Source organism: Electrona antarctica (genome assembly GCF_951216825.1).
Source record: "Electrona antarctica genome assembly, chromosome: 2".
Classification (NCBI taxonomy): domain Eukaryota; kingdom Metazoa; phylum Chordata; class Actinopteri; order Myctophiformes; family Myctophidae; genus Electrona; species Electrona antarctica.
The window spans coordinates 17,421,531-17,447,248 of record NC_136807.1 but is presented as its reverse complement, the minus strand read 5'-3'; the positions used below and the strand labels follow the sequence as shown (position 1 = coordinate 17,447,248).

Sequence of the window (25,718 nt, the reverse complement as noted above, 5' to 3'; positions counted from 1 at the left end):
GGTCTTTCAGATTTCTCAGACTCCATCCTGATTGGCTAAGATTGGCTTCCAAAGTTCGCAGGAGTGTTCAGTTTCAAACAAAATGCTGCAAATCATGAACACATTGTGTGATTTCCGTGAAATTGCGCACGCACATTCCCACTAGGCCGAGGAAGAAATGCCACGTGAAAATTTTCAACTCAGCCTCATGGTGGCGCTATAACTGGCCGAAAAGTGTTTTTACCTCCAACTGCACGGATTTGTGGATAACTTTGTATGCCAACTCCCTAGAGGCCAAGGAAAAACCTTTGCCTGGAATTTTTCACATCTGCTCTTTATAGCGCCATCAGGAGGCCGACATATGTAAAACACATTTTCTAATATTACTCCTTCAGATGTTATCCAAATTTCACGCAAATCGGTACACATGCTCTCCATAGTCATGTAATCCACCTTCATTGCCTACGATTGGCTTCTAAACTTTTCAGGAGTAGCCCGCTTGGTACCCGTTTTGTACAAATCACACACACTCCTATCCTCCTGGTGGAGACCTGTGCCCAGAAGGGCACTTTTTCTAGTTATACACTCATACACTATGAAACAAATAAAGCACATTTGTGGGGATTCTGAGCATGGCTTTAACGATGTTCGACCACTTGTCAATTGTCCTCATCAATTACCACACACACCCCTCCCTCCACCCCTGCGTCACCCCTCCCTCCACCCCCTCTACCTCACCACTGCCTCCATAACTCGTCACCCTAATTCTGATCTGCCCATTCCCAGGGTGACGGAGCAGTCCTCCTCAGCAGCAGATGGCACTGAAGAGCCCAGGTCATACCCCCAGCAGGAAATACCAACCAACAACATCCTGCTGCTGAGCCAAAGGAAGGTCACAAAGCGGAGAAACCGTCGTATCCTTGACAACTGGATCACCATTCAGGAACTGCTGGCTCATGGATCCAGATCTCCAGAAGGAACCAAGATTTACAACCCACTACTCTCTGTCACAACAGTCTGAGAGGCGAGGGTTCTTACAGCGACTAGGTGATTGTACATGGAGGGTGGGTTCTTACAGCGACTAGGTGATTGTACACGGACAATTACATGATGTGTAGATAAAGGGAATGCACAGGACTCTTGAAGATGTAACCAGTTAACTACTAGTAAGATTAATTTTCTAGTTACCGTAAGAGTGAGGAGTGGAGAAAGAAGGAAAAGGAGAGATGAGACAACCTCAAGAATGCACCACTCTAAAGAAGGAGCAACACTGAACCAAATCTAACAAGATGGATGCAGGTGTTCCTTTTTACCATTCATGAACACTGAATCCAGTCTGGAAGGAGGCAATCTGAATGGGGCAGGCTCAGACTTTGAACTCATAGTTGACGGCAGGACGTTGTGATTAGACTGAATGTCCTGTAACCAAAAGTGCACAGGTTTGATTTCTTCGGCCATAGCCAACATGCCCTCCTTACCGGTCCTTGAGCAAGGCACTAACCTGCCCTACCTTTCCTAACAGACAGTGCTTCATACAGAATGATGTGAAGGAACTACTTTCTAATGACTGTGTGGAGGTTCTTCTGAAGAGTGTCCAGAGAATAGCAAAGGGTTGAAAGATCTCAGTGAAATAATGTAACACTGAATCTCCTCCTTGGTGCTTGTTTGTTTTCATCTTCTTTTCTTTTAATCTACTGTAACAACAAATGAGGCATGGACAGAAAGATGAAACTGCAGGACAGGAGAGGAACAGTGTTGTGAATAGCCTCTATAGGGTATGCGCATGCTTCAAGTGAATGGCACATTGAGTGGCAAATCGAGTGGCAAAGCAACATGCAAAGTGAGTTTAACATTGTTTAATGTTGTTTAATGCAATCAGATAGGACTTTTCTGTGTGGATGTCTGGGCTGTCAAGGCCAGAAAGTAGTTTTTTGCCACTCAGTAGGCTTCCTGCATAACTTCCTGGTTTGATGATGATGTCACGCGCATACCCTCTATAGGTTTACAGAGAAGACTTGAATTGTTATCTTGGTATTCATATAAAACATCTGGAAAGACAGTGTTGAATGATGTCCTAAATCTCATGCAGTAAATGGAATAGTGTATGTTCATAATATGAATTTTCAATATTTTATATTACCAATATGCATTGGCTATACAGTTATGAAGTTATTGTGAAGCAAGAATGTTGCCCTGAGTTGAGTTAATGCATGAAATAAACGAGAATTACTGAGAATTATTGAACTTTAGACAAATTAATTCATAAGAGTGAAAATTGTATTGTATAGACTGATTTTTCCACAGGAGTGTGTGCAGGCACTGAGTAACACTGAGTAATGCTACGCACCTGAAAGATAATACAATGAAATGGGAAATATAGTTGTTTGTGTTCTCTCAGAGTTCAGTTAAACACTGATATTTTACAGCACAGCTTAAGGCCAAGCCATCTAGAACAGGGTTCTTATGTATGTACAGTACTGTATACTGTATGTATCTAGTCTGTAGAGTAGACCAATGACAGCCCACTCAAAACAGAACCACTTCTGCATGGCAGTAAACAAATGCAGCATGCCATGAACTAGTAAAGAGCCATCTAAGTATGAAAGTGGTTACGTTTATGCTTTGCACAGGCTTGACCATAGAGGTTCTTATGGATCCTCACAGCTGGAAGGGATTAAAGCGCGGACCGTCGCAGGCCTCTGATTGGTTGGTTAGCTGACACACATCACACACGGCTAGTTCTAGCACACTGCTTCCCAGTGGTGGAAAACTACCCAATTTGTACTTGAGTAAAAGTATCAATACTGCAATATAGAAATACTCTGTTACAAGTAAACCTCCAGAATTCAAAATGTACTTGAGTAAAAGTACAAAGGTATTGGCATCAAAATGTACTCATTATGCCGAATGTCACGTTACAAGTCTTTTGAAAATAGCAAATCTACAAGCTCATGGTTTAAAAACAAATTCAATGATTTTTCCCCTAATAGAAGTTCCATAAATTAGAAAGTAAAAGTGAAAATATCCGATCTACAAGCTTGCATCGCAGTGCTAATCGACATGTTGTGTGAGCTTGTAGATATGCCGTTTTCACTAGTTTGGGTCACGGGCAAACATCACATTTTTATTTTGGGTCTTGAACTAAAAGGTTTGGGAAGTGTGAACCACTGCTCTAGCAGCAATCATTATGCCTTCTTGTTTTAGCATTGGTGGAAAGTAACTAATTACATTTACTCAAGTACTTTACTTAACTTTAGCTAATCGGATGATAATAACTTTAGAGAGCTTTCATAATTAATAATAACCTAATAACTCGTCCAAAGTCGTCCTTGGCAGTCTGTGACTTTGCTCAAAACTAGTTACTTTGTAGATTTGAATTATTATTACAAAACATGCATTAACCACTTCAGCCAGGTTTTTGTCCTACTCGACGACAGCACTGCTTTTCTCTTAAAAAAACATTGAGGCGACATGACATTAATAATGTCCCATTTCAACAATGATAAAATAGGCTGATGTTTTCATAATAATCCTTCAGCAGTAGACAACCGTCTAGAAATATGAACAAAAATTATCTAAGTTTGATTACAATTATTCCAAGAGTACAAGATAGGGACTTTAGTGAAACGGTTATGGAGAGAGAGAGAGAGAGAGAGCGAGAGAGAGAGAGAGAGAGAGGAAGAGGAAGAGGAAGTTTGTGTGTGATAGAGACGGGTAGATACATTTATCTTCCAGTTTAAGGAACTTCAAATACTTTCTATACACGGTAGACACATTTTACGTCACACTGATTTAAAAATGAATATCAGACATGTTCTGCCCTGCTGTTTCATCCTTGGTAAGTGTATTATTATCTGTTCATATTTGTAAATATATTTATGCCTCTGACTCGTTTGTTAGTCTGTCTACAGTATATTATGTCTTTCTCTCTATATTTGTGCATGTCTTTTATTTTTCTGTCTGTCTGTCTTTCTGTCTGTCCCTGTCTGTCCCTGTGTGTGTGTGTGTGTGTGTGTGTGCGTGTCCAGAGTTAATGTTGAAAATTGCTTTCAACATTTATATTATCAGTATATATAAAATAGCTCAAGGCTCTAACCCGCCGCAGTGGTGTCCAATTAGAACTTAAACCAGGATGACTTGACTTCTGCTTTCGCTCTGGAGCAGACCCTTGTTATATATTCTCCGACTATGCTGGTCATGATGACTAAGCCAGTTAGATTTATCCATATATGGGTTCTACCACATCTATCTGATATCAGCACTAGGTCGGCTCGGGCCAAATATAGGGATTGTCAATTTGTCATACTAGAAATATTATATGTCATATAGCCCAACGTGCTAGTCGGATATCCCCATATTTGTAAATATCTGATGAGCAACTACTCAGATCAAACTATTTGGATCTATTATTCAACAATGTATTGTGTGTGGGAAAAGGAAATAATTAGTCTATTTAAAAAAATATTTAACTTAATTCTGTCTAGAGTCTAGACTGAATAGGACCTACTTTCTACCACTTGATCATAATCATCAACTGTTTATGTTTGTTCCACAGCTCTGTGTGGAGTCACTCTACAACAACGTGTCTATACAGAAACTGAAGGAGAAGACATTACAATTACATGCAGGTTCTTAATAGCTGGTGATCTGTTCAAGACCTTCTGTAGAGGAACATGCACCACAGATCTCATTAGAATTAGAACAGCTGACTCCTATGCTGAGGATGGTAGATACAGTATTAGAAATGAACAAGGTAGATTCCTTAGTGAGGGAGTGTTCCATGTAACCATCAGACAGCTGAGAAAGTCTGACACAGGGCCATACTCGTGTGGTGTGGACAGAACATTCATTGATTCAGATAAGGAGATTTGGATCGAAGTCCTGGACGGTGAGTTTAAATATAGAATGTTATAACTTATAATTTATAGAATACTCCAGGTACCAGTTGCGCCCACCATGTTGGAGCAGAGACAGCATAAGATTGTGAAGTCATTCCATCAGCAACAAACAAAAACAAAGGAATCATTCATAAATGACTGTATTAAACAAATATATCATTACTCTCATTTGATGTCAACTTCAACACTTCATGTATTTCTTTTTTGTGTAAGAGTAAACTATAAATTGGGCAAATTAGCTGCTGTTAGAATCGGACCTTCCATTCATCATCATCATTATCATCATTGTTGTTATTACTTGCGCGAGCAGAGTGCAAGTACTGTATTCGGCTGCGTATGTCCGACTTGTCCGTGACTCATTTGGCCAATCAGGGATTGTGAATTCTCTGTGACACGCTCGGCCAATTAGGGATTGCATGTGTATTGTCTTTGGTGGCGTTGCTCGGCCAATCCAATCAGGGATTGTGCATTCTCTGTGACACGCTCGGCCAATCAGGGATTGCATGTGTATTGTCTTTGGTGGCGTTGCTCGGCCAATCCAATCAGGGATTGTGCGTTTTTGGTGGCGTTGCTCGGCCAATCAGAGCGTAAATTGGCAGCTTGCTGCGTATGTCGGTGGCCCCTCGACCGATTGGATTGGGGCCGTGTGTTGGTGGCGTCGCTCGGCCAATCAGGGATTGGGTGATGACGTAACTAACTATGTATGTTTATCTAGAAACGGATGTGCATGACGTAACAAATTTGAGTTTCAAAGTTATAGGGAGCTTAAAATATAACTTAAAAAGTCCATGGATGCCGATAGTGTCCGTTTCCATTTACTCGTTTGCCAAAGAAGCTTCTATATGTACCCATTTGCCAAAAAAGGGAAAGAGAACATGCATAGGCAAGACATCCTCGCACGTTGGGTGGTCTAGAATAGAATCTATTCTAGAATAGAATCTATTCTAGACCAGGGGTGTTAAACTGGTGGTAGAAGGGGCCAAATTCAGCCCACAGAATTATTACAGAGACTCATTGACAGGACTTGACACCTGTTACCAGACAGAGAATCGGGAGGTCATCATGTTGGACTCTGAGAGAACAGACAAAACACCTTCTATTGAAGAGGACTTAGTCAAAGGACAAGGAGTTGAACCCATACCTCTCGAATGGCTGGGTTCTAGTCCAAATGATAACAATTTTCGACGTAGACTAAATCGAAGACGTGAAACATGCGAAGAGAAGGGTGATCGATTGGGGAAAAGGAGGAGATACGACAGACATGTTCAACAGGAGGGGCCTACATCATCATCATCACCTTTATTTATACTCGGAAATACAGTTGAGGGCAAGCCCCCCTTTCAATGTAGCCGAGGTTACAATACAGTCAAAATACAAAATACAGTCAAAAAACACATACATCCAACACATTATAAATTACAAAGGAACTTTATGCAGAACAACCAGTCAGTAAAATAAATCAATTGAAGGAGGAGCATGAGGACATCTATGTGTACATGTTGCCACAGACCTTACTACAAACATAGTCTTATATTATTTGACAAAATTAAGTACCCGGATTATATTAGAGTGGAAAACCAACGAGGAGTATTTGATCCAAAATACAGAAAAAAGAGAAAAGAAAAGAAAAAATGGATTTGTAATGCATGTGATGGTAATTTAAAACAAGCTCTATTACCTGCTCAGGCAGCAGGCAATTTAATATTTGAACCTATTCCAGATCGACTTGACACCTGTTACCAGATAGACAATCAGGAGGTCATCATGTTGGACTCGGAAAGAGCAAACAAAATAACTTTTCTTTTACTAAATTAATTGGCCAAAGGGACAAGAAATTTAGTCTCAGAAAGAAGAGGGAATTTGTTTTTCCATTGGTGTATTTTAAATGTTTGTTTATGGGTTTCATCTTTATTTGTTATATTTTATAGAGGGAGGGACAGTAAGTTGACAAGAGTCAGAGATAGTTGCACGCTCTGCATGCTCGCGCCAACAGCTCGACAGAGTGCATTTCTACTTATAATTGCATTTACTTAATATTATGATGATATTCACAGCTCCAACCACCATCCCTCATCCTCCATCGGTTCCGACTCCAGATGGAACAGTCTCTACTACAGTCACAGCAAGACCAGATGGTTCTGTAACTGTAACGGTCTCATCAGCTGCCTCTGAACCCTCTTCACCTTCTGTACAAGAGGAAAACTCCTCTACAGACACACGTAAGAACAACATGTCCGTCCGTCTGTTGGGCTTTTTGTTTGGCTGTCTTTGTGTCTGGTTGGCTGCTATCGTCTGCCTGCCTGTTTGTCTGCCTACATAGTACTGTAATTCTGCAAACTGTTAATAAATTCTTCAATCAATCAATCAATCAATCAATAGTGAGCTATATTAACTAGGCTAGTAAGTCTTTCTACCTGCCTAGTTGGCTACCTATACCTACAGTATTAGTTAGTTGTGTATATAGCTAGACATATATATTCTGTATACACCTGTCTGTCTGTCTATCTAGAGTAGTGGATTGTTTATCTGCTAGTAGTACAGTACAGTACCTGTCTAGTAGTCTGTCTGTGTCTCATTCAGTAGATACGTGATAACTTCCTCTAAACTATCATAACTGTTGCAATGTGATGATGTAATCCCAGCCCAAGCCAGCCCAACCATCGTGTATGTTACTGTGGGACTGGTTGTCATGGTCACCATGCTGACATTGGTTATCGTGATCTACTTCAGGACACAAACCACCAAACCACCTGGTAACGCACAAACACACACGAAACACCAAACCACCTGGTAGCGCACAAATACACACGTACTTGTGCATGCGTGCGCAGACTCACTCACTCATACACATGTACACAAAAGGCAGGTTGCAGAAATAACTATAACTAGGGCTGCGATATTAGTAATTTCATATGCCATTGTTGTTATTATAATAAAATGTATATAGGCCTTGGCAATATTATTGCCAAGAACAATACCTACAGATGCCTACAGATAACCAACATCCACTGCTTGAAATCACACTATTTGGTAAGATAGGAGTCCTATCTCTGAAAAAGAACCTTTATTATGCCAGGGATGATCTAAGTAAGCAAAACAAGTGATCAGCTAATTATCTCTAAAGGTTCTACTGTGCATCAATGAAAGTAAAGAACTCATACACTGTACAGGATGTACATTGGCTGAATTATAAAGCTAAATCTGTGTTTTGCAGAACCTTTCAACTCTTCCATAGAGCCAGTTTATGCCAATGTCAGAAAGGTGAGTTTGAGGTGTCTGAACAATTGTGTACAAAGCAAAATCCTGAGTGTAAATGTATCCCTACTATAAATTAACCCTTATACAGAGTGTGTGCGTGTGTGTGCGTGTGCGTGTGTGTGTGTGTGCGCGCGTGCATGCGTGCGTGCGTGCACGCCTGTGTGTTGGAAATTAACTTACAAAATATCCTATGGCAACTACTAGTTGAGACTGAAACACATCACTGTTCTTTGCTCCTAGCCAGAAGATGGCCCGGCCAACATGACTTACTCTGAAGTTCAGTTCCACAAAAAGACAAATGCCCATCCAAACCCTCCACCTGCCGAATCCACTGACTCTACTGTGTACTCTGCTGTCAAGTTAGATTAAGATGAGTTATAACAGCATGGAGATCTCAGATCTAAAACTAGAAAGGGGCGCGCAGCAGAGTGCAGATCTCTGCCGGGATTCCGGGAAGCCTATTACAGGGTGTAATTTTGTTTTCCACTGCATAGTATCTACAGTAGCTCTACCATCCTATTTTACATTTCCATTAGATCAAAGTACCTGGAAAAAGTCATGGTAGGACTGCACTGATTAGAATATGTACTATATGAATGAATGAATGAATGGATGAATGAATGAATGAATGAACGCATTATTATTTCCGTGTCTCGTCGTAAAGACCCATCCTTTACGGGATTATAAGACACCAAAAACAAACAATATCACATTCACTTCCCCCACAGAAACTGCACAAAAGAAAATATTTGGTTAAAACAAAAATCAAAACAAAAATAAATGTACATCACATATGTTTTCTTTGTCAGTTTGTCCCATGCTTTTTCTAAATATTCTGCAAGTGCGAATATCTTATGTTCAAAAATCCATCCAAGTCGTTTAACCACATGAGATCTGTTTTAACACCTGTTAAATAACTTTTGATGTAGCTCATGGTACAATGGTACTACAGTATGTGTATATGTTTTGATAATGTGTAATTAGATGAGGAATAAAGAGACAAACCGACATGAGTGTTTGTGTCTCTACTCTGTTTCCTAAAGCAAATAGAGAAAGAAACAAAGATTAGATTTTTGTGACACCCTGATTTGATTTATAGAGGAATATTAAGTTGTGTTTTTTTTCTTTTACTTGGCTGCTACTCTACAGTATGTTTGTTTAAAGTGCTCTAAACAAACATTAAAAGAGTCCATAGGCTTGGCTGCCATATGACGTAATTCAGAAAGGCAGACTCCAACGTCTGGTGGTTCCCCGCCGCCGCCCGGGTCTCATCTGAACATGTCTGGGATCCAATGAGTCAGGCCCACGTGTGGCTCCACATGGACGGACACCACGTGGTGTCCAGGGACCATGGCCAGGCCGAGGACCCTGGACTCTGCCTGGGAGGAGGAGAGGGAACCTTCTGTCTCGGAGAAGGAGGACCCCTCTGTGGATGAGGAGGACCCCTCTGTTGAGGAGAGGAACCGGGCCGAGCCCAGGATGACGTTGCAGTCGCGGTCTGTGCAGAGGAACACTCCCTCTAACGTCCGACCGTCACTCATCCTGATCCTCATGGCTTTGTTCAGTAGACCCTGCAGCTTCAGTCTGCCCTGGGAGGACCAGGAGGATGAAGAGGACGATGGTGATGAAGAGGACAATGACACTTCAGGCTCCTCCTCCTGGACTGATGCAGTGTTTCCCTCGGTCGTCGGAGATGCCATTTCCATCTCCCGTATATTCGGTTGTAACTTTCCGGCGGACTAGCTTCCGTGTGACGGACTAGCTCCTGTGTACGTTTGTTTGGCAGCTTGTATGGATGTGGAGAAGGCTTTGACGTGCATCTGATTAATGGACGTGTCTTCGGATCTTCAAAGATCTTTAAAGAGTCACGGCTGGTTCTTGGTGTTGTTAAACTTGCCACGGAGGGGGTTAGATTTATAGCAGCATCTGTCAGTATGTGTGTCCAAATAGATAATATGGCCAAATATGGAGTGGCCGGCCAAATATGGAGTGGCTGCCCAAATAAGGATGAACATTTCTGACAACATATGGAAGATTTTCTGCCAGGCACTTTTTGTTCAAAGTGGGAAATTTGGTATCTAGTTTTTTTATTGGCCTAAAATATTGTCTACAAACGCACGCACGCACCTGCTGACCGGCTGTCAACATCGAGCTGTGACCATACCTTACAAAAATACATTTCTTAGGCTCAGAAATGTAGTTTTCTATAACTTTTATTATTGAAATGGTAAATGGTGCATTTATATAGCGCCTTTATCCAAGGTGCTTTACATAGATTGTACATTACATTCACACATTCATACACAGATGGTGGCGGAAACCATGCAAGGCACCAACCAGCACATCGGGAGCAATTAGGGGTTCAATGTCTTGCTCAAGGACACTTTGACACTAACTCTGGGGGAGCCCGGGTTCGAACTGGCAACCTTGCGGTTACCATCCAGCCACTCTACCCCTGAGCCACCACCGCCCCTATGTAATCCATAGGCCTAGTAGTGTATGAAATATCAAATTCTTGCAAAAAATGTAATGTTCATTTTGTGTTGAGAAATCTGCATAATTAGTAGGCATTTTTCTAACATTACATCTCATTGTACATCTCAGGGCAAGCCGAGCTGCTGTTGAACACGCTGCAGCTTTCCCAGATCTCCCTTGTTTGCCCCTGACCAGATCACTGAGCAATAGTCCAGATGTGAAAGGACTAGAGTTTCAATGACTTGTTTGGTCAGTTGTGGTGTCAGAAACTCTGAACACCTTTTTACAACCGATATATTCCTCCCCATCTTTAGCAACACTGAATCAATGTCTCGAACATGATAGATTGTTCACTAGTGTGTCATCTGAATACATGGAGACCTGTGCTTTTTCAAGGGCCAATGGAAAATCATTTGTAAAAATGGAAAATAGTAAAGGACCTAGTTACCTTCCTTGAGGGATTCCACTCGTAACACATCTAGCATCTGAGATACTCATGCCATTGAAAAATACACTTCCGTCACATACATATAGTAGGGCAAAACCATAACACTCCAATTTATCAATTAGAATTCCATGATCTATTATATCAAAGGCAACACTATAGTACTGCTCCCACCATGTTTTTCTAATCACTATCTTTCAACCATTTATCTGTCATTTGTATAAGAGCTGTGGCTGTTGAGTGACCCTCTATACGCATGTTGATATTAACTAATCAAATTGTTAACAGTGAAGTAGCTTTGTATTTGGTTCTAGTATTTTATTTAGAACCGGTGATAAGCTTATTGGTCTGCTATTAGGGCCCGTGAAGGCATTCTTTGCATTCTTGGGGAGTGGAATAACTTTGGCTACTTTCTATTTTTGCGCCAATTGCGGGCATATATTACCTCCCAGACTCATGTTAAAGATATGACAGATGGGTGCAGCAATGAACTTGACAACATTCTTCTGTGATGACAGACCAGGCACTTCCAGTTCTATCACCACAACTTCTGCATTCTAAAAAGAGAACATTTTACAGTATGTCCTTCTGTCAAGGACATAAAAGTAAATGATATCTTAACGTTAAATGTTGATGTCACCAGAGTGAACGGAGTGAGGCTTGTGGAAGTTGTGTGAGGGACATGTGAAGGTCACTGACTGGACACCGCGGATGTCCAGTGTATGTACAGGGGTGGCAGTGGCTCAGGTGGTAGTCTCCGGTAAAAAAGCCGGATGTGAACCATAAGCTTCCCAGTTCGATCACGGGCTCCCCCAGAGTTAGTTTCGAAGTGTTCTTGAGCAAGACTCTGAACCCCTAATTGCTCCCGTTGTGCAGGTTGGTGCCTTGCATGGTTTCCTCTGCCATCGGTGTATGAATGTGCTTGTGAATGGGTAAATGTAATGCACAATCTATGTAAAGCTCCTTGGATAAAGGCGCTATATAAATGCACCATTTAACAGCCAAACAGTACATCAAGTGATGTGAAGTACTGTACCATGTTTACAAGTTCTGCCTAATTATCTCCATGCAGGCTGGGAGGCGAGATTATGCTTTCACCTCTGTCTATGTGTGTAGTCTCGTGTAGCCAGATACTATTATTCCACAATCTTCAAATGCTATAGAGTCTGGAATTACACCATTTCTGTTCACAAAAATATAGTTCAGATGATCTGGTAGCACTGTCCTAGACCAAGAACAATAGGAAGGAACAATACACTTGATGCAAACAAGCCTGTACTAATCCCCAGAGGTATGTTTCATGTGCTGTACATGATTTTGGTTTAGTTTTAGTTTTAGTACTTTTATTGCTTGTTTATTTCTTATTGTTATTTAGCATATAGATGATTAGCTTTTGACATGGAAAAACCTTGTCGTATCTGGTGGAACCACATTTCAGCAATATATGCCATAATGCAATATTCTGTCAATAATGATACTATACATTTGGTCACTATATGCTAGTGTGATGGTTAGTGAGCTAGGAGACGGTCGGTCTAGACTCAGGGCAATCACTCAGCCTGAGTACCTTGCATTGTTCTCAATCTGTTTGAGGCTAGGCCAGGTGTTGAAGACACTTAGCATTCTTTTGTCTCAAGAAACCTTTTGAGGGACAACTTGTTTACCATGTGTTTTTCAATCTCTGTGAAGTTTCAGACTCCACCTCTGAATTCAATGTGAAGGTATATTTTGTCTGTTACTGCAATGTAAAAGTCATCAGTGTTAGCTGGCTACGGTCAGTGCTGGGAGCTCCTGAGCTTCTGCTCAGGGCCCACGGCGAAGCTCTCTGTCTTTGGTTTGAAAAAAATGGTCAACTCTGGGATCTCACTTCATCTCTCTGCCTGTTTCTCTTCGATCTGATGACTACAGTTTGCTGCTTGCTTTAGAGTTAATTTTCTCTAGTTTAGTGAGTAAACTGGGTTAGTTGGGTGTGAAAATACACCTCAACCTAATGGGGATCTTAATAAGCTTTACTCCCGGACTGAATGTTGGAAGCATTTGGAAAAAAATTGCAAAATAGAGACGTGTGTGTGTGTGTGTGTGTAGTGTGTGTGTGTGTGTGCATGTGCACAGCCAATGTATGTATTTACAGTATCAGTCAGTGTCAAACTGAAACTTCTAAAGAGGGTCTATTGAAATATCAAAATACCAAAGAACGATTGCACATAAAATGATTGGCGAAATGTTTCCACAGAACTTACTTCCGTAACCATGCACATGCAACCACTCTCTCTCTCTCTCCACACATTCCATGGCAATCCTCTTATAAGCCATCATAATGTAATGAATCAACAGTAATTATCAACGCATGTCGGTAATGTTTAATTAAAATGTAAACGAGGCATTATCAAACCTTCCCATTGGTCACTTTGGCCCTGGTCCTAGGGCCAAAGTGGCGGTGTTGTGTAGGGCCAAAGTAGGCGGTGTTGTGTGGTGTGCGAGTGGAAACCCAGCACTAGTGAGCTGTGTATTGGTTAAAATATAGTCCCCGTTTGTTCTGCCTTTAGCTGAAAGGCTAAGTCTATTTCATTCAGATTAGTGCTAAAATCTGTGATGGTTGGAGCTGATTTACAGCTCCAACAATGGTTCCGTCTCCAGATGGAGCTACCTCTAAACCCTCTACGGAAACAGGTAAAATATGTCTGTCTGCTAAGCGTTTTGTTCGTCTGTTTCTGTGTCCGATTGGCTGCTAGTCTGCCTCCCCTACAGTACATAGTGATCTGTCTAGATATTAACTAGGCTGTCTTTCTACCTGCCTAGTTGGCCGATGTCCTGTCTGTCACCTAGTTTGTTGATTATCTGTTAACCCATTTTGACCTGAGATCAGATTAAAAAAATGTCTTCTACATCCTGACAGTTTTCTGAAAAAGCTATGTTTCTATGTCAGTCGTTCTTCGATTTTTCAAAAATAGCAGACCTACAAGCTCGTAGCGCGCCACTCGGTGGCGCGCTATGAGCTTGTAGATCTGCTATTTTTCAATAGCTAAAGCATAACATAATGCTAACACCAAAAGGGGTTCCCGCCCAAAATGGGTTCGTACCTGTCTGTCTACCTAGAGTAGTGGGTTGTTTATCTGACCCGTTTGTCTACCAGTACCCAGTGAGTTGTTCTGTTCATCTATAATATGTCTGTAACCTGGCTAGCTGTCTAATGCTCTGCTTGTGCCTCTCTCCGTAGATAAAGTGTTGTGATAACTGCCTCTAAACTTTCATGATTAATGTGGTGGTGTAATCCTAGCCCAAAGAACCATCCTCTATGTCATTGTGGGAGTGGTTGCCATTATCAGCCTGATAACATTGGTTGTGATCTTCTTCAAGAAGCGAACCACAAAATGATCAGGTAACATGCGTGTGCGCACAAACAGTCCACACACACACACGCACGCAGGCAGGCACGCACAGGCTAGATTTCAACACTAGAATGACATACTTCAACATACTTAATGAACCAAGACCGTTGACCAGACTGTAATACATGCAGGAAAAAACTACCCTATTTTGCTGAATACAAAACCAGCTCTGTGGCCTTGTGGTTAGAGTGTCCTCCCTGAGACTGGGAGGTCGGGGGTTCGATCCCCGGCCAAGTCATACCAATGACTCTGAAAAATGGGACCCAGTGCCTCCCTGCTTGGCACTCAGCCACTATAATTAAGCTTTAGTTATACTGTTCACGCTAAACAGAGTTATGTTTCATGTGTGTGTGCTCATGACATTTTCAGTTGCTTGAAGTAGTAATACTCTCCCACAAGGGAACAGTTTAAATCCAGTGTATACAACCTTGTGAACTTTTTTGATGGACTAAACGCACAACCACACATTGCAATGAATTTCTCTCTGAATGTGAATGATCTGGTGTATTTTGGACATTATGGGGATGTGAATAAGTGTAGAACAAAGCTTAATGAAAAGCATATGAGCATATTAATGTGTGTAATCCTGTTCCAATCATAGACCTTAATGGATCCCATTTACTAATGGGATCTATGTTCCTGTAGAAACTGAATTTGCACTTGATTGCTCCAAATTCCTCCAGAACGATACAACCTGGTGTTGTTTGTTCTCTAGTGGTCCAAAGTTTATTAATAGCTACCAAGTGTGGTCTAAAAATACAATTTGTGTGTGTGAACAAGTGTGAACAACCTCTGAAACAAAGTTATCTAAATCTAATTAAGATCTGCAGGTCAAATGACAGTAAAACAAAGAATAAGATTGAGAATGAGAAAATTGAATATCGAGACTTTTATTTCTATCTGCAGCATAATGTTGGTGTGACATGTTCAGCTTACAGTATAACAGCAGTATCATAATAATGACATAGGCCTATGTAGCGTCAGATGTAATGAAGCAGAAATAAATCATGATAATGTAGATAGATTGATGCAATGGGTGGACAAATAGGGTCTAACAGACTCCAACAAAGTCACTGACATACTTTTCGGTTTTAATAATAAAATAAATTATCTGAAAGACCCAGTGAATAAAAAATACCACAAAAAAAGAACAGGTCGTTTAAACAGTATACAAGTTTACTTGTAATTAAAAATGCAAAAAAAAGAAGAAAAAAAAGATCATCATACAACTATTTTACGTGGATGTGCTAAGCTCTTGTAAACACTAGGGTTTCTCTCCAGTGTGAATTCTCTGGTGTGTTTTAAGGTTGGACAATTGAGAGAAGTGTTTTCCACACTGATCACATCCATAGGGTTTCTCTCCAGTGTGATTTCTCTGGTGTGTTTTAAGGTTGGCCAATTGAGAGAAGTGTTGTCCACACTGATCACATCCATAGGGTTTCTCTCCAGTGTGGATTCTCTGGTGTGTTTTAAGGCTGGACAAATGAGAGAAGTGTTGTCCACACTGATCACACCCATAGTGTTTTTCTCCAGTGTGAATTCTCTGGTGTGTTTTAAGGCTGGACATTTGAGAGAAGTGTTGTCCACATTGATCACACCCATAGGGGTTTTCTCCAGTGTGGATTCTATGGTGTGTTTTAAGGCTGGACAATGTAGAGAAGTGTTGTCCACATTGATCACATCCATAGGGTTTTTCTCCAGTGTGAACTTTCTGGTGTGTTTTAAGGTAGGCCAATCGAGAGAAGTGTTGTCCACACTGATCACATCCATAGGGCTTCTCTCCAGTGTGAATTATCTTGTGGCTTTTAAGGCTGGACAATTGAGAGAAGTGTTTTCCACACTGATCACATCCATAGGGTTTCTCTCCAGTGTGAATTCTCTGGTGTGTTTTAAGGTTGGCCAATTGAGAGAAGTGTTGTCCACACTGATCACATCCATAGGGTTTCTCTCCAGTGTGAATTCTCTGGTGTGTTTTAAGGTTGGCCAATTGAGAGAAGTGTTGTCCACACTGATCACATCCATAGGGTTTCTCTCGAGTGTGGATTCTCTGGTGTGTTTTAAGGCTGGACATTGTAGAGAAGTGTTGTCCACACTGATCACATCCATATGGTTTCTCTCCAGTATGAATTATCTGGTGGCATTCAAGTTTGGACATTTTAGGGAAGTGTTTTCCACACTGATCACAGCAATGGTGTTTTTTCTTTGTCAAGCTTCTTTGTTCATTCACCTCTGGTAGGTGAATTCTCTTGTGGCTTTTAAGGCTGGACAATTGAGAGAAGTGTTTTCCACACTGATCACATCCATAGGGTTTCTCTCCAGTGTGAATTCTCTGGTGTGTTTTAAGGTTGGCCAATTGAGAGAAGTGTTGTCCACACTGATCACATCCATAGGGTTTCTCTCCAGTGTGGATTCTCTGGTGTGTTTTAAGGCTGGACATTGTAGAGAAGTGTTGTCCACACTGATCACAGCAATGGTGTTTTTTCTTTGTCAAGCTTCTTTGTTCATTCACCTCTGGTAGGTCAGGGCAGTCAGACTGATGATGAGACACTGGATTGGACACAAATACAAAATAAAGATTGTTGATAGGTTGATAAGTAGACAACAAAAGTAATTGTGACCACACGCGATATAGGGACTGCCATCACGGGGGTGGCAATTGTTGAGGACAGCTGAAAAACTATTTTCTTTGTCCTTTTTTATTTTTCTGTCTAAAATAATCTGAAGCTATATTATTATTCATGTCATGTTAGAGCAGGTCTGAAATAAATGTCAGAGTTGATATCGACATATAAATATGAAATAAATGCTTAAACATGTCACTATGTCTCATGTTATAACCATTGGGTTAACCAATGCTAACTAGACATACGGCTTCCGTGCTAAAGTATGCAAATTCCGCTAAAATCCGCCTTTTTGTACACAATCGTTTTGGAAGATAATACTTGTCTTTTACTTACTGGCTAACAGAAATAGCACAGAAAGAAGTATTAACAACGATATTTTGTAAAAAGTGTGTTTATTTTGGTCCGCCTAAAGCTAATTCATGCTAATGTTCCAGCTGGGGGCACTGTCGACCACAACAATGGAAAATGCGGAAATGGCTTCCTATTTCCAATAGCAGAAGAAGAAGACTCGAATGAATGTATTGTAAACATTGTAACATTATGTCACCATAACGTGGTTATTATTAGTTGCTTTGGAATGTACCTGCCATGAAAATTAAGGTCATAATAACGCAGATCGCATCGATATGTAATATAGCACGATAATGTACTTGTTTTAGCTTACAGGATTGATATCAATATATTAGCTAAATGTAGCTAACGGCTATCATTGCAGGGTTGCCAGTTTCTGCGAGAGAAATAAGCAACCCGGTATATGAAAACAAGCCGAAAGAAGAGGCCAAGAGGGCACAATTTGTGCTGGGAGGGTTTGAGAGCAAACTGTCCTGTTGTCTGTTGGTTACTGTTTTTTTATTTTTGTATTTATTGCATTCATATAGCTCTTTTATTTGTACTCATCTGGAACATTTACATAGGCCTAATTTATCTGCCACTGTTATTTTCCCCTTTTCATACTACAAAAGGCCAAATAAATACAGTAGCATATTTAAAAAAGGAGAGATAACAGGCAAACGATCAAGATAACAACATTCTCTAGTGTAGACTTATTGTAAATTAAGTAATGCAGATGTTTAACAATTATGTATATCTTGAGAGTGTAAAATGAAACAAAATGGACCTTTTTAAGGTTTCTTTCTTCTTTCTTGATAGTTAAAGATCTAATAAGGGTCCACTTGGTCACCAACTCTCCATAATCAACTATACTTTAAAAACAAGCCCAAATAATCAACTACACTTTATTTTTGTCAAATACATTTTTATTAACAGGTTATAAATTATTATAAAATTGGTACAGTAGGCCTATGCATTATTTTTCTTTAGAAACAAGGCCAACTAATTATAATAAGCAGACATGGCAACACTGCTGGTTGACTAATGGAGAAATGAAGGGAAAACAGCGCCCCCTAAAGTCACAGATCACTGAACTAAAGCTTAGAAGTCCATTTTCTCTGCTTGGTCTTTTTTCCACTACTCCTGCAAGACATTTTTCTATAAGCCATATCTCCAAAACTGAACAACCAATATGTCAATTTGAAGCTATGCTTCACATGACATGAAAAAACGAAAATTCAAAAAAATCCAATGGCAGCCCCTCGGTCAAATCTGGTCACAATTGTTGTGCAACAAATCCCTGTCATGTAGCTAACTATTAAAACAATGGACTTAAAAACCTTAGCATGACTAAAATATAGGGATTAAGTGATTACTTAATCCTTAAGTAATACTAAAAATATTTGGTTGTTGTTGTGATGAAGAACACAAATGATCTACAGCAAAGCTACTGATAATAAGCTAACTAAAAACAGAACAGTAGGAGTGAAAAGGGAGGTTGAGTAACATACCAAGGTCTTTGGGTTCCTCCTGTTCCGCAGAAATGTCCCTGGTGGGTTTGAGAGAGTTCATCTTCACCTGAAGTCTGCAGTCCACAGTCAGATGTGACCAGAAATGATCCTGGATGAGTTGTGGAGAAATGACACAGAACAAGTCTTCTTATAGACCAGAGAGCCACTAACTGCTTTGAATGATTGACTAAGAGAACAATAGAACCATCTCTCCACCAATCACAGTCTAACATACTGTCCTCCCCCAGATATACTCACTCAATGGATCTAAAGTGGTCACACAATAAAAAGTATGGTAAGCATTTAAGATTAGACCAAGGACTGAGAAAATGTGATTTGTGTATTTGTTTACTGCTAGATTTGATTTTATAATGTGAATTTGTTTTGTATTCAGTTTTTATTTTGTTTCATTATTCTGCTTTATAAGATTATAAGGTGTATTATTTACTATCTATTCTATTATACTGTACCTCTTACATTTCAAGTGTTATTATGATCTACTAAATTATATGTTATGTTACTGACTGGATGTCATCAACAAACTGGACTCCTAGTCTACACACCATAGATACAATATATGTATTAAAATAAAGACAAATCACAATGTAAGTCTCATCAGCTTTTTAATCAAATTGAATGTATTGCTTTAATGACTTGTGTAACTTGGGTATTTTTGTGGAGTAACACTGTTTACTTATTCCATCACTGAACAAACCACATGGTAGGTGGAATGACATTTAAACAGTCTTGTTACTAATTAAAACAATTACTTTATGTGAAAATAAATAGCCGACAAATTCATAAGATTATAAGGTGTATTATCTCACATGATACTGTGCAGTAACTTAGTTAGGATCAAAAGCTCACTTTAAAGAAGAGTGCAGCCTGAAAGTAGTAACACCTCCCCTTTGTCTTGGAGTGGTGAAAACCCTCCTCACAGCTCTCCTCCAGTTCACTGCAGTCAGGCTCCATTTCAATGTGAAAGGCTCATAACCAAAGACACCTAGATGATGATGGGCCATCATCAGAGATTATTTTCACAAATGTTCACAATGATTCTGTTATAGACAATCTTTAAATTGATAACACATACAAATACATAAATAAACTAATTATACTATCTAATATACAGCAAATCTGCAGGTTGAATTACAGTGAAACAAGGAATAAGATTGAAAATATGATTGTCACTTGTTTATTTCTATCTGCAGCATAATGTTGGTGTGACATGTTCCACAAAAGCAATACAGTATAACAACAGTATCACAATAATAATGAAGCAGAAATATATAATGTAGATAGAGTGATACAATGGGGGTAAAACTCCAACAAAACGTCACCACCATACCAATTAGTACATTTAATGACTGGTCAACAACCCATCTATATACAAGAATGTGTAAATTGGGGGATACTTGGAGACAATGACAGTTAAAGTGTGTAGATTACACTGAGAGCTATCTGCATTTAAAATGCAAATAAGACAACAATGTGTGTGTGTGTGTGTGTGTGTGTGTGTGTGTTAGTTATACTGAGAGGGCCATCTGCATTTAAAATGTATGAATTGATTGAGTGCAACAAGCTGGTGTTAAATTATATTTCTAAGACAAAACTTAACCTGTACACTAAAACCAGCTAAGTGGCCTTGTTGTTAGAGTGTCCGCTAGGGTTTAATATTTTCCCGGATTTGGCTCATTTTAATTCCCGGGAATTTGCGGACCTTTTCCCGGGCTCCCGCGGGAATTCCCGGCAGAAAAAAAAGAAAAGAAGTGCCCACCAAAAGGCATTTATATGTATAGATACTTCATATGTTCAATAGAATAGTGATATTTTTTGGTTTAAAACGTTTTATTTGAACGAAATATGAACATATAGCCTACAATAAAAGTATTAAATTAAAATATTAATAATGTTATAAGCCTACTACGCTATTCAGAAAAAGGGACACAGGAGTTTGCACTAATGTTTGATTGATTGATTGAAGAATTTATTAACAGTTTGCAGAATTACAGTACATTTCAAGCACAAACTCAATACAAAGGCTGTTAACTGTGAGTGGACGACCCAATTAAGCATTACACTTGTTTCCAATAGGGTCCACCATGTTCAAATCATCAAAACATTTAGAGACGTACAAATAGACACTTCTATAGACAGAACAGGAATTCATCATAAAGGAGGTAAAAAGGGAAAATAAATATATACAGTGAGGGGAAAAAAGGGGGGGGGGGGATTCAGATTTTACGGGGGCCAGTTTCGAATTGCAGCCATCCGTAGGTGCCCTTTGAGAGCGGTTTTGAAGGAGTCAAGGGATTCGCATGTCTTAATGACAGTTGGTAGGGCGTTCCACATTTTGGTGGCATAGGAGCGAAAATAATTTAGTCCCTTGTTTGTGCCGAATCTGGGTTGTACATGGTTCGTTGCACTCCCTCTGGTGTTGTGGGTGTGGACTTCGTTAACATTAAGGAAGTATCTAGACAGGTACATGGGTATCTTGGTGGTGTATCGAATCTTGTGGACCAGACCCATTGCAAGATGCTGTACTCTGTCGTCGACCCTAAGCCATTCCAGCCTGTCGAAGTGGGCAGGGGTGAGGTGGGTTCGGGGGGCTATCAAGTAGGAGCCTGACCACCATGTGACTGTCGAAGCACGGGGAAAAAACGACCTCACGTCTTTCACATAGATACCTTAGCCATGGTCTTTCACCCTTTGAGCATGCAGTGGGTCCCCTTCTCCGCTGCAGAGAATGTGATCATCCCGCTTTGTACTTTATGAAAAGTCCGATTGGGTGTTAAATTAGCCAGCACGTCCAGTGCACAGCACACTGATTATTAGAGAGCGAGAGCGAGAGAGAGAGAGGGAGAGAGAGAGAGAGAGAGACGCTGCGTACTGGTGGTTATTATAAAACAAATTGTAGCCTACTCATCTTTGTTTGTGTTCCGTTTCACGTTATTGCTGCACACATGCAGGCAAAAGCAAAAAGGGGTTTAGAAGTGACAATGTCCATCACAGGGAAAGGAAACTCCTCGCTCCGTCCGTAATACACACAATTCTCACAGAGTGACTGATTAGGCTAATGATTGACAGGTGCAGCAGCTTTGGGAGCGTGCCTGAAGATGTCTGTCAGACATTCATATTTTGCTAAAGTGTATATTAACTCTGTAGGCCTATCTGATTAATTGCGGGAGGATGCAGGATTCGCGGGGTCCCACTGATTTCATCTTGACCGGCCGGCGGCCGTGCCTGCCCGCCCGCAGGTAGGCTATTTAAATACCGCCCGCGCCGCCAACATTTACGTTGGGTCCCGCTGGCTCCAGTTCCCGTTGCAGGCTTGCAGCCCTCGAGTGTAATCCATAATTCCATATAAATATCATCAAACATGTTGGGAGGTGAATGGGAGGGTTCAGATTAGACATTTGATCACTCATAGATAAGGGGAAAGAACGCGCACTGTGTGAAAATTCTTTTAGTGTAATTTCCCTACAAGAAAAAAAAAAACTCCGGGACAACGGGTCCCGAAGAAATTTCCGGGCGGGAAATTGCATGGCCTATTCCCGGGAGGCCCGAAATCCCGGGATCCCGGCATTAAACCCTAGTGTCCGCCCTGAGACTGGGAGGTCGGAGGTTCGATCCCAGTGCCTCCCTGCTTGGCATTCAGCGTCAAGGGTTGGATATGGGGTAAGTCCCTGCGACATACTAGCATCATGTCCGGGGGGTGTACTCGTAACAGCAGTATCATAATAATGAAACATGTAGCGTCAGATGTAATGAAGCAGAAATAAATCATGATCGTCAGAAATAATGTAGATAGATTAATGCAATGGGTGAAAAAAGAGGCTCTAACAGACTCCAACACAAAGTCACCACCATACTTTTCGGTTTTAATAATTTCTCTGAAAGACCCGCTGAATAAGAAATACCACAAAAAAGAACAGGTCATTTAAACCGTATACAAGTTTACTTAAAAATGGAAAAAAGATAATCATACAACACTTTTACGTGGATGTGCTAAGCTCTTGTCATAACGTAACACTAGGGTTTCTCTCCAGTGTGAATTATCCAGTGGCTTTTAAGGGTGGACAATTGAGAGAAGTGTCAACCACACTGATCACACCCATAGGGTTTTTCTCCAGTGTGAATTATCTGGTGTGTTTTAAGGCTGGACATTTCAGAGAAGTATTGTCCACATTGATCACATCCATAGGGTTTCTCTCCGGTGTGAATTCTCCTGTGTGTTTTAAGGTGGGCCAATCGAGAGAAGTGTTGTCCACACTGATCACATCCATAGGGTTTTTCTCCAGTGTGAATTCTCTGGTGTGTTTTAAGGTTGGCCGATTGAGAGAAGTGTTGTCCACACTGATCACATCCATAGGGTTTCTCTCCAGTGTGGATTCTCTGGGGTTTTGTAGATGTTGGCCCTGCCTTTGGCATCAAGCTTGTTGGCCAGCTTGCGCAGTGCTCCAAGACGTTGGCCAGCGCGTCTGCAGATGTTGGACAGATGGCTGGTCCACGTAAGTTTGCTGTCTATGACCCAAAACCTCCATCTGCCAAAGAAGAGATCCGGTCGAGATGGATTCCTCTTTCTGGACAGGATTATGGCCTTGCACTTGCTGGGCTCGAAAGTGACCTTCCAGGCATCAGCCCACTTCCGAATGTATAGTGAGGACCTATTATATGAAGATAGGTTGAAAAGTGGTGAAGTGGTCCTTTAACTGAAGGAGAAGACATTACAATTACATGCAGGTTCTCAACAGCTGGTGATCTGTTCAATTTCTTCTGCAGAGGAACATGCACCAAATATCTCATTAGAACAGCTGACTCCTATGCTGAGAATGGTACATACAGTATAGAAATGAACAAGGTGGATTCTTTAGTGAGAGCGTGTTCCATGTAACCATCAGCTGAGAAAGTCTGACACAGGGACATACTGGTGTGGTGTGGACAGAATATTCAGAAAAGATTCAGCGGAGGAGATTCGGATCAGAGTCCTAGATGGTGAGTATAAACGTAGAATATAATCGAATGCTCAGAGAAAGGTTGCCAGGCACACACCCATCATGAGAAAGGAGAGATTGTGATTGTGTAGTGTATACCATTGGTTCCCAAACACTGCAGGGTCCCTTTATTTTTTTGTTTTCTACATTTTGTTTTTAATTACTATTTCAAAACATAAAAAAAAAACACTGCCCAAAAAAAGCTAAAACTTTCATGAATTAAAAAAAATCAATGATTTTGTTTTTTTCAGTAATTTCATGAATTCTTTTTAAAGAAATTCCCTAAATTAGAAAACAAATGTTTAAGAAGTATTTTGAGTCACAGGCTAAAAGGTTTGGGAACCATTGGTGTATACTGATAACAGACGTATTAGCAGACAGGGACAAAGTGCTAGTGTTAAACTCTGTGCTCTCTGTCTTCAACATGTCTGTAACCATGCACATGCAACCACTCTCTCTCTCTCCACACATTCCATGGCAATCTCTTTTAAGCCATCATAATGTAATGAATCAACAGTAATTATCAACGCATGTCGGTAATGTTTAATTAAAATGTAAATGAGGCATTATCAAACCTTCCCATTGGTCACTTTGGCCCTGGTCCTAAGTAGGCGGTGTTGTGTGGTGTGCGAGTGGAAACCCAGCACTGGTGAGCTGTGTATTGGTTAAAATATAGTCCCCGTATTTCTGCCTTTAGCTGTCTAAAAGTCTATTTCATTCAGATTAGTGCTCTAAAAAAAATCTGTGATGGTTGGAGCAGATGGAGCTACCTCTAAACCCTCTACGGAAACAGGTAAAAAGGTCTGTCTGCTAAGCGTTTTGTTCGTCTGTTTCTGTGTCTGATTGGCTGCTAGTCTGCCTCCCCATACAGTATTGTTAGTGATCTGTCTAGATATTAACTAGGCTGTCTTTCTACCTGCCTAGTTGGCCGATGTCCTGTCTGTCACCTAGTTTGTTGATTATCTGTTAACCCATTTTGACCTGAGATCAGATTCTAAAAATGTCTTCTACATCCTGAAAGTTTTCTGAAAAAGCTATGTTTCTATGTCAGTCGTTCTTCGATTTTTCAAAAAGCAGACCTACAAGCTCGTAGCGCGCTATGAGCTTGTAGATCTGCTATTTTTCAATAGCTAAAGCATAACATAATGCTAACACCAAAAGGGGTTCCCGCCCAAAATGGGTTCGTACCTGTCTGTCTACCCGTTTATCCGACCCGTTTGTCTACCAGTACCCAGTGAGTTGTTCTGTTCATCTATAATATGTCTGTAACCTGGCTAGCTGTCTAATGCTCTGCTTGTGCCTCTCTCCGTAGATAAAGTGTTGTGATAACTGCCTCTAAACTTTCATGATTAATGTGGTGGTGTAATCCTATAGCCCAAAGAACCATCCTCTATGTCATTGTGGGAGTGGTTGCCATTATCAGCCTGATAACATTGGTTGTGATCTTCTTCAAGAAGCGAACCACACAATTATCAGGAAACATGCGTGTGCGCACAAACAGTCCACACACACACGCACGCAGGCAGGCATGCACAGGCTAGATTTCAACACTAGAATGACATACTTCAACATACTTAATGAACCAAGACTGTGAAGTCAACTTGGAGAAAGACCGTTGACCAGACATGCAGGAAAAAACTACCCTATTTTGCTGAATACAAAACCAGCTCTGTGGCCTTGTGGTTAGAGTGTCCTCCCAGAGACTGGGAGGTCGGGGGAGCAAGAATGTTGCCCTGAGTTGAGTTAATGTATGAAATAAACGAGAATTACTGAGAATTATTGAACTTTAGACAAATTAATTCATAAGAGTGAAAA

The 25,718-nt window shown here is 40.6% G+C and overlaps 2 protein-coding genes across 2 annotated transcripts in view; one reads left to right on the top strand and one right to left on the bottom strand.

Moving 5' to 3' along the window:
- Positions 1-2,218, top strand: part of LOC306936715 (PDZ domain-containing protein 4-like) — a gene marked incomplete at its 5' end in the record, with an annotated part of 39,124 nt that extends 36,906 nt beyond the window's left edge. The window contains one exon of the mRNA XM_079520327.1: positions 766-2,218. Coding sequence (XP_079376453.1) covers positions 766-1,000 — 235 coding nt within the window. The 3' untranslated portion in view covers positions 1,001-2,218. The remainder of the gene's footprint in view (positions 1-765) is intronic.
- The window catches only part of cables2b (Cdk5 and Abl enzyme substrate 2b), a 350,065-nt gene that overhangs the window by 259,674 nt on the left and 64,673 nt on the right, over positions 1-25,718 (bottom strand). The gene's annotated exons all lie outside the window — the stretch shown is intronic.